Below are 15329 nucleotides of genomic sequence, written 5' to 3' on the forward strand. Positions count from 1 at the left end.
CCAACTCTGCCCTCTCCTCTTTCTCTCCTTGCCTAACCTCTCCCTATCCTTCAAGGCTCAGCTTAGCCACCTCATTGATGTGGCTTCTCTAACTGCACAGACCCACTCTGATCTCAGGGGTGCCTCCCGCTTTTCTCACTGATTGTGCCACACATCCTTGAACTTTGTTAAATATTTCCTCATATAGTTCTTTAATTGTCTTCACCATGGTTATCTTTCCTTCTCCATGGCAATTACATTAGCAGGTACTTTCCTTGGCTCATGATACTGAGCACACAGGGGATGTTCATTAAAATAATACAAAAGAAGATCATTTCCCAAACTGCCAAATGCTAGCAGCTATCACACTTCATTGAAAAGAGCAACCAATCCTTCTTATTGTCTACTTCATCCCCACCCAAACCCTTTCCTGCTATGATTTCCCCTGCACCTCCCTTTTCATGGCTGGTTCACACCATTAAGAACTGCAAAGGAGCCGCCTCATAGTAACATTCTCACCCCCGCTATGTGTAAGAACTGTCGGCAGATCTTGCTTCTGAAACTACATCTGACACATGATCTTATAGTTCTTTTTTTTTTTGAAGTCTTTATTTATTTTTACATGTTTAACTGCCTATTTTGAGGAGAAAAATACAAAAATGATAATTATTGGTGTTTGGTTGGAAGGGTTTTTATTTTTCAGGGTATTAGAATATTTCAATTCTTGGGAGGGTTAGTCAGAATTGGGGAAAGAATTAAATATTGTAAAGCCTAGTGGTTTTCAAAATATGGCCTACAAACCAACTAATCTGACTCACTGAAGACGCGTATAAATAAAAGCTGGTTTTACCCCAAATCTTCCTTCACTTATAAGCTCTGGTAACACTGCTGAGATGGCTGGCTGAATCTTAGATGATCTAGCTCAAGCACTCTCTCTCTCTATATATATATATATTGGTTTTTATTTATTTTTTTATTTTTGAGACAGGTTCTCTCTCTGTTACCCAGGCTGGAGTGCAACCGCATAATCTCAGCTCACTGCAAGCTCCGCCTCTCAGGTTCAAGCAATTCTCCCACCTCAGCCTCCCAGGTAGCTGGGATTACAGGTGCACACAACCACACCCAGCTAATATTTATGTTATTTTTTTCAGTAGAGACGGGGTTTCACCATGTTGGCCAGGCTGGTCTTGAACTCCTGATCTCAAGTGATCCTTCTGCCTTGGCCTCCCAGAGTGCTGGGATTACAGGTGTGAGCCATCGTGCCCAGCTGGTTCTATGGCTTTCTTACTGCCCACACTTGTGTAAGCCACTTGCCCTCTCTAAGGCTCAGTTCCCAGCACTAAAATGATAAGAATGACTACCTCAGAGATTTCTAGCACATAGGAAATGAAATAATTTGGATAAGACTTTATAAGTTCGAATGTGCTCTACAAATAAGAGGCTGTATTATTAAGTATCTTGACAGATGGCCATGTATGAATGTCTTCCATGCCTTGAGTTTTCATCCTGTCTATTCTTGGAAAAATGATAATGAACTGGTATCACTATCGTCCCAATGAGGAAGAGTCAAAAGTATTTAGCCAGTTGCCATGTGGAGTAATGAATGGGAAAGCTGAAGGCCCTGAGGATCTGCATGAATGTATTTGTGAGAAAACATACCTCCCTTTGGTTTCTCTTCTGGTGGAGTAAGGTTTGGGGTTGTGAAGAATCCGACCTGCCTCAGACTTGCAGGCCTCCTCCATTATTGTATGACATGTCATCCAATGATGCTTGAAATATTTAGGATGCTTCAATGTATGCTATGATTTGGGGTCAAAACTCGAACCTACATTTGAGCCTCATGTCAACCACTTATTAGTTGTACATGTCTTTCAGTAAAATGTTTAATATTTCTGAGCCATATTTTTTTTATTTTCTGAGAGAGATAATAATTCCACCTTAAAGCATAGTTTAGATTTAGATCATGTATAAAATATGTATATACAAGTGTATAACACATGCCATATGCTTATATGTGAACAATGTACATATGCATTATACAATGTATATATCTTTAAATACATATGTGTACATATGTTTTATATATAAAGTGTGTAAAATCACTCTGTCAACTATTGCCACCCAACTATATGTTCCAGGAGGGCAACAACTTACTTCACCATGATATTGTCAGGTGTTCAATCAATAATTTGTGGAATGAATGGTTGTAATTAAAATCACATTATGACTATAAGAAAATTTTGGGGAAAATCTACAAGACATTGGTCTGGACAAAAATTTCTTGAGCAATACCCTACAAGCACAGACAACCAAAACAAAAATAAGCAAATGGGATCACATCAAGGTAAAAAGCTTTTGCACAGCAAAGGAAACAGTCAACAAAGTGAAGAGACAACCCACAGAATGACAGAAAATATTTGCAAACTACCCATCTGACAAAGGATTGATAGACAGAATATATCAGGAGCTCAAACAACTCTAGAGGAAAAAAATCTAATAAACCATTCAAAAAATGGCCAAAATATTTGAATAGACATTTCTCAAAGGCAGACATACAAATGGCAAATGGGCATATGAAAAGGTGCTCAACATCACTGATCATCAGAGAAATGCAAATCAAAACTACAATGAGATATCAGCTCATCTCAGTTAAAATGGCTTTTAACCAAAAGACAGGCCATAAGAAATGTTGATGAGGATGTGGAGAAAAGGCAATACTTGTACACTGTTGGTGGGAATGTAAATTAATACAACCACTATGAAGAACAGTTTGGAGGTTCCTCAAAAAACTAAAAACAGAACTACTATTTGACCCAGCAATCTCACTGTGGGGTATATACTGAAAAGAAAGGAAATCAGTATATGGAAGAGATATCTGCACTCCCATGTTGGTTGCAGCACTGTTCACAATAGATAAGATTTGGAAGCAACCTAAGTGTCCCTCAACAGATGAATGGATAAAGAAAGTGTAGTACATATACACAATGGAGTGCTACTTTGCCATAAAAAAGAAGATCCTGTCATTTGCAACAACATGGGTGGACCCGAAGATCATTATGTTGAGTGAAATAAGCCAGGCAGAGAAAGACAGACATCACACGTTCTCACTTATCTGTGAGATCTAAAAATTAAAACAACTGAACTCACGGAAACAGAGAGTAGAAGGATGGTTACCAGAGGCCAGGAAGGGAAGTCGGGGACTGGGGGGAGGTGGGGATAGTTAATGGGTACCAAAAACAAGAAAACAGAAAGAATAAATGAGACCTACGATTTCATAGCACAACAGTGTGACTATTGCCAACTTAATTGTACATTTTAAAATAACTAAAAGAGGGTAATTGGATTGTTTGTAACACAAAGGATAAATGCTTAGTGGGGATGGATATCCCATTTTCCATGATGTTATTATTACTCATTGCATGCCTATATCAAAACATCCCATGTACCCTATAAATATATATACCTACTATGCACCCACAAGAATTTAAATTTTAAAAATTAAAAATTAAAAATAAGATCACATTATTTATCAATTAATAGATAGGACTGAATAAAGAAGACATAATGAAATGATTAACATAAGAATAGACACAATAAGTGTGACAATATTTCCTAAAATGATCCTATAGACCTCTGCAGGACAATATGTAGCTCAGCTTTGGCCAGTGTGGAGGCAGGTGGTCCACATTTGCACAACAAGGCTGCGCAGGAAAGATGCCTTCAGGCGAGAGGAGGACTGTCATTCTACTGGAATTTTTTTTTAATTAAGATAAAATGTATATACATTGACAGTCAACCCATAAGCTCCTCATGGATCTCTACTTTCTGTCTGGTACATTTCAGGCTGACTTTATGTGGTTTGTTTTCTGCTCCCAAACCTGCCCATTGAGTTCAGTTCAACTCAAGAATGGCAAGTAGAATCTATCTCAAGTGTCAATTCAGACTGAGTAGTATGGATGCTTGAGGCTGGACTCAGTGGAAAAGTGTCGTGATCCAACAGCCGTGTCTCCCATGGGCAAAGCAGTCATAAGTGGTGGCATGCACCCTGCAGTTGCTTCCATCTCTTGAGCTAATCAGATTTTATCTGAATATGAATGTCAAAAAGAAACTCAGACAGCAGCCTTGTGTGCAGGCATGGCTAAGTCGTATGAAAATCACTTGCAAAAGGTCTATAATGCCAGAATGAGGCTATCCACATCAATGTAGCCCTTAAGAAAATCCTTACTTAAAATGTTTTCAGTTTGGGTTCATGCCAGCTGCCCCTTTAGCAATAAATTGGCCATTCTGATTAAAACAGGGAAGTCTCTATTTCTGGTCTATATTTTGGGAGAATTTGGCAAAGGTCTATTCTTTAACCCATGATATCACCCTGTCATGACTACCATAGAATAGAATTATCATCCAGTTCCCAAGAGACCCTGCTGCTTATCTCAAAATACAAAGGGCCTCTATATAAAGGTCCAGTTGCCCAAAAGGAAGACTATTTATGCAAAGATAAACACTTGTGGGACTATCACTTTGCTTGTCCAAACATTTCCTTTGTTCTAGTTACTAAAATAATTTTCTAAATTAAAATACCCTATCTCTTTTCTGCATGGGCAGAATAACTATTCCAGACGAACACTGGATTATTTCCTCTTTTAAAAATCAGCAAGATCAGACACTGTGCCAACACATGAAATAATTCCAGTCAAATGCCTTTCTGTTTTACATCTGAAAAAAACATATCTAGAATACAAAGAGCTCCTGCAAATCAATAAGAAAAGTACAAACAATCCTATTCTCAAATGAGCAAAAAGTATCGAGCAGGCACTTTAGTGAAGAAAACATCCAAAAGCTTATGAAAAAGTGTTCAACATCATTATTTATCAGGAAAATGCAGATTCAAATCACAATGAGATACCTCTACACACCTGCTAGAGTACCTAACATTTTAAAAGTCAGAGAAGAATAAGACTTGACAAGGAGGTAGAATAACTGGAAGTCCCAAACATAGCTGGCAGGAGTGCAGAATATCACATCCAATTCAGAAAAAATATCTGGCAGTTTTATGCTAAAGTTAAACACATATATGTCCTTTGCACCAGCAATTTCACTCCTGGGCAAAGATCTGAGAGAAATGAATGCATATTGCCATAAAGGTTTCATGCAATAATGTTCATGACACCTTTATTCATCATAGCCAGAAACAAAGACTAACCCAAATGCCCATCAACAGGAGAAGGAATAAGTAAACTATATAATATAATATATAAATCCATTATTAACACAGTAAATGTATACTATGGAAAACAACTTAGCAATTTTTTAAAAATGAACCGCTAGTACCTGGAACATTATAAATAAATCTCATAGATGTTGAGTGAAAAGGAAACAGGCAAAACATGTGCTTAGAGTATGATTGCATTCATATGAAGTTCAACAACAGGCATAGCTTATGAGAAAATGTTACAATAATGGTTACCGAGGATGGGACTGTAGACTAGGAAGGGAACAATGGAACTTCATAGCATACTAGAAATGTCTCCGTCTTTATCTGTGTGTTGCTTACATGAGGTATAGGTATGTAAAAAATTATGACACACTTCGTGTACCTTATTGTATGTAAGTTATCCTTCAATTAAAAAACAAAGTTGTTAACTCCAGTTCCTGTTACTTAACTCCATGGAGGGGTATACAGTGATTATGGTAACACCAACCTTCAAGCTGCTTCTATAGAAGGAAACTATTCCACATTAGTTACTTCTCTCACTTAATCACTGGAAAAACAGCATATTCATGCAATGAATTGTCCTCGATTGAATCATGGATTCTTTTCAAAGCCGCTATGAAGAATATTATTGAGTGATCTGGCACCATTTGAATGTAAAGGTGTATTAGATAATGGCATTTTATCAGTAATAAATTTCTTATATGTGATAATGGCATTGTGATTATATAGGAAAATGTCCTTTTTCTTGGAAGATGTATGTGGAAGTATTTTGGGGTGAGGTAGCATGATGTCTGTAAATTACTCTCAACTATCTCAACCTAAAATGATGTGTGTATATTTACACAGAAATATAGAGATAGGGAGAGACAAAGCAGATGTGCCCATCTATTATCAATTGATTAATCTAGGTAAAGAGTATATAAATAATGGTACTAGTTTCCTCATTTTTCTGTGGGCTTGACTTTTTAAAATAACTTGGGAAAATTATTAAATGAATGAGTAACATATGACTCTGCTATGTATTAAAATTTAGAATATACTTTTAGTGAAATACATAGACAAATCTATTTAACAAAAAATTTTTAAAATACCTGGAAATAAGAAAAGAAAGACATGTTCTCAGAGCTAGAAGTGAAAAGTTGCACTAGATGACTGCCAGAATCTCTTTTAAACCTAACTTCAGGACTAGCTGAGATTATTAACTGCCATCATCACTCAGGGCTTTTGACTTTGAAATTGGGAGCATGAGTAGCGATAAGCCAGCATTGCATTCCTTCAGTAGACAAAGCCTCTGGAGCCAGCTGTCCAAAATGAGTTTGTGCTTTTCTAATTTAAGTGCAGCCTCAGGGGTCTGACTCTGAGGAGGATGTGTCATTTGGGATTCAGGGTCATTATGCACAATGAAGAGGCCGATACTTTATGAAACAAGAGAAATCTGACCACTTACAAAGCTTAAACATTCTTCCAGGCCTGATAATGCTGAGTTAGCTCAGGATGATGGAATTTGAGGAGGTTTCTCTCTCCTCTTCACCACTACTGCGGCTACCAGTTTCTCACTCGGGTAACCTGGCAGCACCTCTCCTTGACCATCCTTAAATTTTTCCTTTTCTGGCCCCAACCCACTTGATGCTCACCCAAGAGCAAACCTGGAAGTGTGATTACGGAATGTCCAAATGACAGAGGAATTTAGGATCATCTACCAACACTGTCACCATATTGATAAAAAAAGTAGAGGCCCAGTTAAGTGATTGGCCTACTACATCTGACCAATTAATGTTAAGTGATTGGCCTAGTACATCTGACCAGTTAAGGTAGAATCCAGGTCTCCTGATTCTCAATTTTATGCTTTTTCCCTTCCCCTCAGATGTAATTTTCATTTTGGTTCTTGTATAACATTGAGTCATTCTGGAATTTGTATCGATTTCTTTAGACCACTTAGCTAGCTATTTCACTTTAATGGAGATATATATATATATATCCATATGCTGTGTGTATGTGTGTGTGTGTGTGTGTGTGTGTGTGTAGCATATGTGTGTTTTCACCCATTATATGCCAAAACCTGTACATGTCCAGAATGGGATGCTGAGTCAGATTTAAAGTTTTCTGGTAAATAGATGTTCATCATCATGGGACTGGTATAATTTAGCACCTAAGAGTCTGACATTAAATGACATCAAAAGAAGAAATCATAAAGAATGGGAGATTTAACCATATTAAAAATACACTTCTCAGCTGGGCGCAGTGGCTCATGCCTGTAATCCCAGCACTTTAAGAGGCTGAGGTGGGTGGATCACTTGAGGCTAGGAGTTTGAGACCAGCCTGGCCAACATGGTGAAAGCCAGTCTCTACTAAAAATATACAAAAATTAGCTGGGTGTGGTGGTGCACACCTACAGTCCCAGCAACTTGGGAGGCTGAGGCAGGAGAATCGTTTGAACCCAGGAGGTGGAGATTGCAGTGAGCCTAGATCACACCACTGCACTACAGCCTGGGCAACAGAGCGAGACTTCACCTCAAGAAAAAAAAAAAACGAACTTCTCTATATTTAAAAAACTGCAACAACTGAAAAGCAAATGAAAATGCATAGATATTTGCATCATCATATGATTAAAAATCAATATCCTTAATTTTTTAAACTCTTTAGAACCAATAAGAAATATATAAACACTCCCAATTTTTTAAATGGGCAAATAATATAAATAAGCAATTCTCAAATGAATAAAAACTGGGTCCAATAAAACATAATTGATTGTTTCAACTGCAATCAAAGAAATGCAAATTGAAATTAAATAAGATACAGTCTTTCTCTTTAATAATATTTTTTAAAGACTTATAAGGTGTGGGAAACGAGCATGTGGGAAATAAGGAGCTCTATGAGTCAGCAGTTTGATGTGGGCTGTCAAAAAAAACTAAACTCAATGTGGTTGTGTACATAGAAGTGTAAGATCGAAAGCAAGGAAGATGATAATTCTATCTTTAAACAAAGCATAGCCTGCAGGTGACCATGGGCTCTGGAGCTGGATGGCTCAGGCTCAAATCCCAAATCTGCCACTTTCTAGTAATGTGGCCTTGAGCAAGTTTTTAAACCTCATTTTCTCCTTCTGGCAAGCAGATATGATGATATCTACTTCTTAGCTTTGTTGGGAGATGAAAACAATCCATGTAAATTGCTTAAATCAGTAATTGGTGTATAGTAATCACTCATTAAACAGTACCTATTCCTTACAGTTCTATGCTTATCAAGTGCCCCTGGAGAACTATACTGAGTTCAAGGGACCTCAAAGCTGCAGATAAACCAGAGCCTGTTCAAAGCAGAACACCAAGATGGTATCATCTCTCTAACTGTTGGAGGAACTGACTAGGTTTTAGCCCATAAAGGAACAGGTAGAGCAGGTGTGAACGCCTGGATTGTTTTGAAGTCCCAGCCGGTGGAGGTTTCAGGAAAACAGTTTTCTGCATAACTTAAGGGAGGAAATTTAATTAGTGAGTTCCCTAACAAGAGAAGTACTCAAGCATGCTTGTTAACAGATGAATAAAAGAAATGCAAGCCGCAGATGAGAAGTTGGATTAAATCTGTAACATCTCTTTCTACCCTGAGATCCTACACATCTATTCCAAGGTGCCTGCTGTGTCCCTCTTTTCCCCCTTTAGTCTTCTATTTCCAGGTGTCACTGCCAACCCTTGGGCTTGCTTGAAAGCCAAAAAATAATAATAAGTCCTTGAAATATATTCTATATGATCACCCAAAAATGACTACCCCCATTGAAATTACTTTTCTTAAGACTTAAGAAGTTACTTTGGTCTCTATGAAGTCTATTTTAGGCAAGTTTCTTTATTTGGGACACATTCATTCAACAGATAATGATAGAATGGCTCCTATGCTTTCAACACTGGCCTGGTTGTTGGGATGTAAAATTAAGCAACTCTGGGCGCAGTGACTCACACCTGTAATCCTAGCACTTTGGGAGGCCAAGGCAGGTGGATCACTTGAGGTCAAGAGTTCAAGACCAGCCTGGCCAACATGGTGAAACCCTATCTCTTCTAAAAATATAAAAATTAGCTGGGCATGGTGGCACATGCCTGTAGTCCCAGCTACTTGGGAGGCTGATGTAAGAGAATCACTTGAACCTTGGAGGTGGAGGTTACAGTGAGCCAAGATTGCACCACTGCACTCCAGCCTGGACTACAGAGGAAGACCTAAAATACATAAATAAAAATACATAAATAAAATAAAAATAAAAACTAAAATAAACAAGACCCTGTCTCTGCTCTCAAATAGTTCACAGTCTCACATGGGAGAGAGTGACCTCCAGGTCAGTGTGATGAATGCACAAATTGAGGTGTGCCTTCCTGTGTACACCCAGCATCACAGAAAGAAGCCACAACCAATGACTGAGGGTTAGGGCAATCGGATATTTGTGTTTAGAACCCCTCTCAGATACTCCCTACAAAGTGAAGACGTCTCTTTTAACTTCCCCTTTCCCTCAAATTTCTCTCTTCACATACTGATGTGTGGCTGGAATTCAAAGGAAAATTACACTGTGATCAAAACTACGTATCTAAAACAGAACTGTCAGTTACTATTATCTATTCTTGAACACCCATGGGACATGTTATTTTAAGTTGATGCTGCATTCAGTTAAGCCCTTATGTCGGCTACAACGTAAATCACATCATCTAGTGTTCCAATCTGATCCATCAAATCACTGACATAATATCCCAAACAAATGGTTGTGTTGTGCCTATATAAACTCATTGAAGGCAAAGGAACTAGTCTATTCAGTAGCATATTTTTTACATAAGTGAACTCTTCCAGGTAGGAAAATTTATCAGTGAAAACATATTTAAAAAGCAATACAGAAATGGCACAGAGAGTGCTTAACAGCATGATTTCTGGAGCCTTAGATTTAAATTCGGATCTCAACTTTGCCTCTTCCAGGCTCTGTAACCTTAGGTAAGTTATTTAATTTTTCCAAGCATGAATCACCTCACCTGTAAAATGAAAGTAACAAAGTACCTGTTTCCCATTGTTGTGAAGATTAAACGAGATAATATACATAAAGCATTCACCACAGTGGCCAGCACGTAGTATACATTCGAAAAATGGCGACCCTAGAGACAGGTAAGAGTACGGTTTTGGGGGCGGAGGTTGCAGTGAGCCGACATCGCGCCATTGCACTCCAGCCTGGGCAACAAGAGCAAAACTCCGTCTCAAAAAAAAAAAAAAAAAAAAAAGAGTACGGTTTTGTAGCCAACACTGTGGAGTCGCTCTGGCATAAGGTTCCCCTGGGTAACCCTCATCATGGTGACAGTGCTTTGGAAAAGAATGTCATTGCAATACGAGCCCACGAGGGCCACATAGAAAGTGGTTAGGCTCTGCGTGATGCTGGGGCCACACTGCTGGGTTGCAAACCAGCTCTGCCACTTATTAACTGTGTGACTTTGGACAAGGCCCTTTGCCTCTCCGTACCTGGATCTCCTTATCTGTTAAGTAAGGATAATAATTGTCTCCATTTTGTTGAGTTGTCATAAGTATGCTGTATAAATGCATTAAGGCATGAAATGCTTGGAACCATTCCTGCTTCAGGGTAAACACCACATGCGTTAGCTATTACAATGATGATGAATCAGTAGGCACAGATCGCTTGAGATTATTTCATCCTGCCTAGAAGACAAGGTAGATGCAGGAAAGAACTCCTGGGCCAGGACCCTGACTCTCGGGCTCTCTTCGCTTCTACCACAGCTTTCTGCAGCCCATTCCTTTCCTGTCCCTGCTGCTTGCCCTTCCCTTTCCCATCACCCTGATTCCTATGCTTTCTCCCAGCCTCAAAGGACATCCAAATCCCTCAGCCACTTTCTGAGTCAGTGCTGCTGCGCCAAGTGCTTGTGAGGTTGGTCGTCCTGGAAACAACAGCTTGCTCCATAAACCTCTAGGAATTAGGCTGGTTTGAGACATGACTTGGAGGAGTCTAAGTTATGCAGAGCATATAATTTGCTCCTCTCTCATTTTTTTCCAGTTATGATGATGAACATATCTAATTCAGTAGTAAGTATTCGAGGACCTTCCAAACATGTTTATTGGCCAGAAAGAAACCCCCTAAACAGAGAGGAAGGAAGGCTGAGGTTATTAAACCCAATCTTGCCCACAAAACAATTTGTTCACGCCTCGCTCTGGCTCTAGTGAGTTCTTTTGCAGGCCAGGGTAAGCCTGCCTTTCAGAATGCTGCCTGAGATCAATGAGATGGTAGGCTTTGCTGTTAGGCAGGCCTGGATTTGAATCCTAGGTCATCCTCTTGCCACATGTTTGACTATGGGCGAGTCACTTATTCTCTGTGAACCTCAGTTTTCTTATCTGTAAGATGAGGATCACTTAGGGTGGTTAGGATTAAATGAAGTCATGTTTGTATAGCAGCTTGCTGCTCCATGGTTGGCTAGAAGTGCTCTTTTTTAAAACAAAAAAGTAAGGTGAAAGACTCTGAAGCAAAGAGACATGGGTGTTACTTGGAATGAAAAAGCTGGAAAATGACAGAATCGTGTATTTTCCCTCCCCCTCTTAACCACTGTCTTTATTTGGAGATCTTATTCAGGAGGCAAAAGAGGAAACCTGAATTGTGAAATGTCAACAGTCATCTTGCAGAGAAGAAAAGCAGAAACATTTTACAGTTAACGCTATTGACCCCAAGATTTCTGACTTGACAAAATTCCTGCACCAGCATTTTCTAATGCTATCTTTTTTCCACCCAAAACATCTTATCTGCAATAAAATTATTTCATAAAACAAGACACAGGACAAAGATGTTCTCTGTTACTACCCAGGTATCTTGAACTGCATAAGAGAAAAAGTGAATGGAGAAAGATTCTCTATTATTATTTTTCATGCTTTAATATCAAAAACCATAGCCAAGGCTTCTAAGAGCCTTTTCAAAGATTTTTATGGCCCTTCCTTCATAATTAATTTGGCAACCAACTCAGGAACCAGTATATATCCCCATTAACATCTAGGAGAGGCCCCACTGTCTACTGAAGTGTATATTGATGCTGATACAAATAATCAGTGTCTTATGCAGCTTATGTACACCAATTATGTGTCAGATTCCTGAATATACAGTTTTTAACCCACACATGAGGTAACTGAAAGAAACTTAATGTCTAAAGAAGTTAAGGACTTTAATACCTTCTTGGGAAACTCTGTCTTTAGGTTTAGTTCTGCAGCTGACCAAGGGAATATTTCTGGACCAAACATTTCTTAAAAATATCAAATGAGACGCTGGGGGCTATGTGAGAGTGGAGGGTTGGAGAAGGGAGAGGATCAGAAAAAATAACTATTGGATACTAGGCATAGTACTTGGGTAACAAAATGATCTGTACAACAAATGCCTGTCACAGGAGTTTATATTATATAGGAGTTTACCTATATAACAAGCCTGCACATATACCCCTGAACCTAAAATAAAAGTTTTAGAAGAATAAAAAATAAAAAGAGAATCTTAATGCATTATATCAGAGAGTGTTCAAAAGGTCCCAGAGAAAAATGCAGTAATTACGGAAGATGTAACTTGTAAACATGAAAATTATGGAAGATATACATTGTAAAACTGTCAATACAAAATTTCACTATTTAATTCCAGGCACATTTTCTAGATTGGCTTTTACAGTCTAAGAGAACTACTCTCACTAATTAAAACTATTTATTAATTTAAATCCATGTGCTTGACAACCCTGACTCTATCATCCCCATTTTTTAGTGAGACAGCTTCACTTATTAGAAATTTAGTCTTCATATTTTTGTAATTTAGGGAGATTAAAATATGAGCATACAAACCTTATAACAGCAATTTTCATTGCAAGGTGGTTTTAATTGTTTAAAAAAACAAACAAAAACTTGCAGAAATGTTTCCATTCACTTGCTCTTCTCAGGATACTAGCACAAGTGACTAGGAAAGGAGTAAGTCAACATTGATTATTACCAGGTCTCGCCAATTATTATTGGTGCCTATTGCAAGGAATCTTTTACACCTCTATGTATATGTGTGTCTTTTCCAAAGGATGTTTCAAAGTACAGCTGGCTAGAGAGATTAGCAGCTGAGGGCCCACTTATTCTCCAGTACCAACTTATAGTTGGTACTATCACAAATACACTACAAATCCTAACGTGGAATAAATCTGCTTTAAGAAAATGCTGGAGTAATGAACAAAGTTCAGTGCCATGAATCAGAAACCTAAGCATCAGCGAAGGGGTGGTCGGTCACAACTGTCATAGCCATGTGACTTGGGGCAATCACCGAGCCTTCTGGGTCTGTCTCCTCTTCTGCAAATGAAGGAATTAGTCCAGATGACCTAGCGTCCCTCCAGCCTGAAGTCAAAATGGAAGCAGGCAGCAATGTGTGCTATTTAACCCCCCTTACAGGTAGAACACTGTGGGCTAAAACGTGAAACAAATAAGTAGCCTAAAACAGACTCGCATTGACTGTTCATTCAACTAAAAAGCTAAGCACCTGAAGGAAGGCACTACATTCAGCTCGTTTCTGAAACAATCCACTCACTAAGGTTAGTGTGAGCATATCTGTGTATATAGGTGTTGCCCACAGGACGCCAAGTCATATGTGTGAATTCACATCCTGGGGAACTTTCACAACCACACAGCACACACTCAGCATCCGAAGAAAGACCAACAGCGCTAAGAAAATTCAGTTTTCATGATGCACACCAGGGAGGCTAAGCCTTTTTCAGTACCCTAATCTTTAAAATAGTGCATCTACCACCCCGATGCCACATTATGCAAATTTAGTAAGAATTGTGAGTGAAGAGATTTCAGCCCAATTAAAAAAAGACGAGGTTTTTTTTAACGTGTCAATTCCCAGAAGATGGCCCAAGAAATAAGCCGTAATTACTTTATCATTATATCAACTCTTTAATCACTTTTTTTCCTTCCTTCCCAAAAAAAGAACTGAGGAGAAGGGGAATTTAAATAAAAAATGAATAGTATCTCCAAGTAACCTCCATAGAAGAGGAGTGTATCTTCTGACAGAACACATCTGTGTACCTCTTAGAAAGGATAGTCTAAATCTGGAGGGAGTTAGCTTAGACCCCCAGCTTCCAGGCCCTGCCATCTGGAATTCTCAGACCCGTAATATCAAACTGTAAGGAAGCCGGGGCCGGATGAGTATCCCCACTCCCCTAACCCCACTCCAACATTCTATGTGCTACCACGCTCCCGTATTTCAACCCAACTGGTTGAGCAGGAAACATTCCTAAGATGAGCAGGTAGCCCGTGGAGCTGGACCCAAGTCTCCCCAGCCCATGTCCACTGACACCCTGGTAAGTGGCACCTTCGCTCACCTTCTTCACAAGGTAGCCCTCTCTGATCCGCTTTGGTTCCATGCTGGCTGGACAGGCAGCTGCAAAGGTCACTCTCAGGCACCTCCTCTCAGCAGCTGGGCCTCCTCTGCATGCTGAGGTGGCTGTGGGCTGCCTTTTCTACAGCAGGTCGCTTTCACAATTTCCCTTCTGCTGGCAGTCGCATGATCACATCCTCTTCCCCTCACTGAGGTGGAAGATCAGAATAAGGAACTGCAGAGTAAACCACCCATTCCTTGCTAATGCTGGAGACTTATTAAAACCACAGTTGGGTTGAATATTTACCTAAGGGAAATTCTTACTACCATACAGAAAATCCCTCTTTTAAAAAGAAAAAGAAGTGATGAAAGGAAAAGGAAGATGAACAAGAAAAACTTGTTGGTGGAAATTGTCCTGAGTAGGTATTATTCTTGAGATCCTGGAAATGCCTAATAAAAATGCCAAGAAATTCAGAACCATCTGGTTAGCATAACAAAGTTAACTACTAAATGAATGCCTACTTCTCTCTATGCCAAGCCCTGTATCAAGTGTTTCTCAGCCTACTTATTTTAAACTAAATTAGTCTGCACATGGGCTGGGCATGGTAGCTCACGCCTGTACTCCCAGCACTTTGGGAGAACAAGGCAGATGGATCACCTGGGGTCAGGAGTTCAAGACCAGCCTGGCCAACATGGTGAAACCTTGTCTCTACTAAAAATACAAAAATTAGCCGGGCATGGTGGCATGTGCCTGTAGTCCCAGCTACTCGGGAGGCTGAGGCAGGAGAATCACTTGAACCTGGG

At 39.3% G+C, this 15329-nt stretch overlaps 1 protein-coding gene across 1 annotated transcript in view; it reads right to left on the reverse strand.

The window, feature by feature from the left end:
- Positions 1-14729, reverse strand: part of PLEK (pleckstrin) — a 32435-nt gene extending 17706 nt beyond the window's left edge. Inside the window, exon 1 of the mRNA XM_002811949.3 lies at positions 14530-14729. Coding sequence (XP_002811995.1) covers positions 14530-14571 — 42 coding nt within the window. The 5' untranslated portion in view covers positions 14572-14729. The remainder of the gene's footprint in view (positions 1-14529) is intronic.
- Positions 14730-15329: the final 600 nt, after the last annotated feature.

Source organism: Pongo abelii, chromosome 12 (assembly GCF_028885655.2).
Source record: "Pongo abelii isolate AG06213 chromosome 12, NHGRI_mPonAbe1-v2.0_pri, whole genome shotgun sequence".
NCBI lineage: Eukaryota > Metazoa > Chordata > Mammalia > Primates > Hominidae > Pongo > Pongo abelii.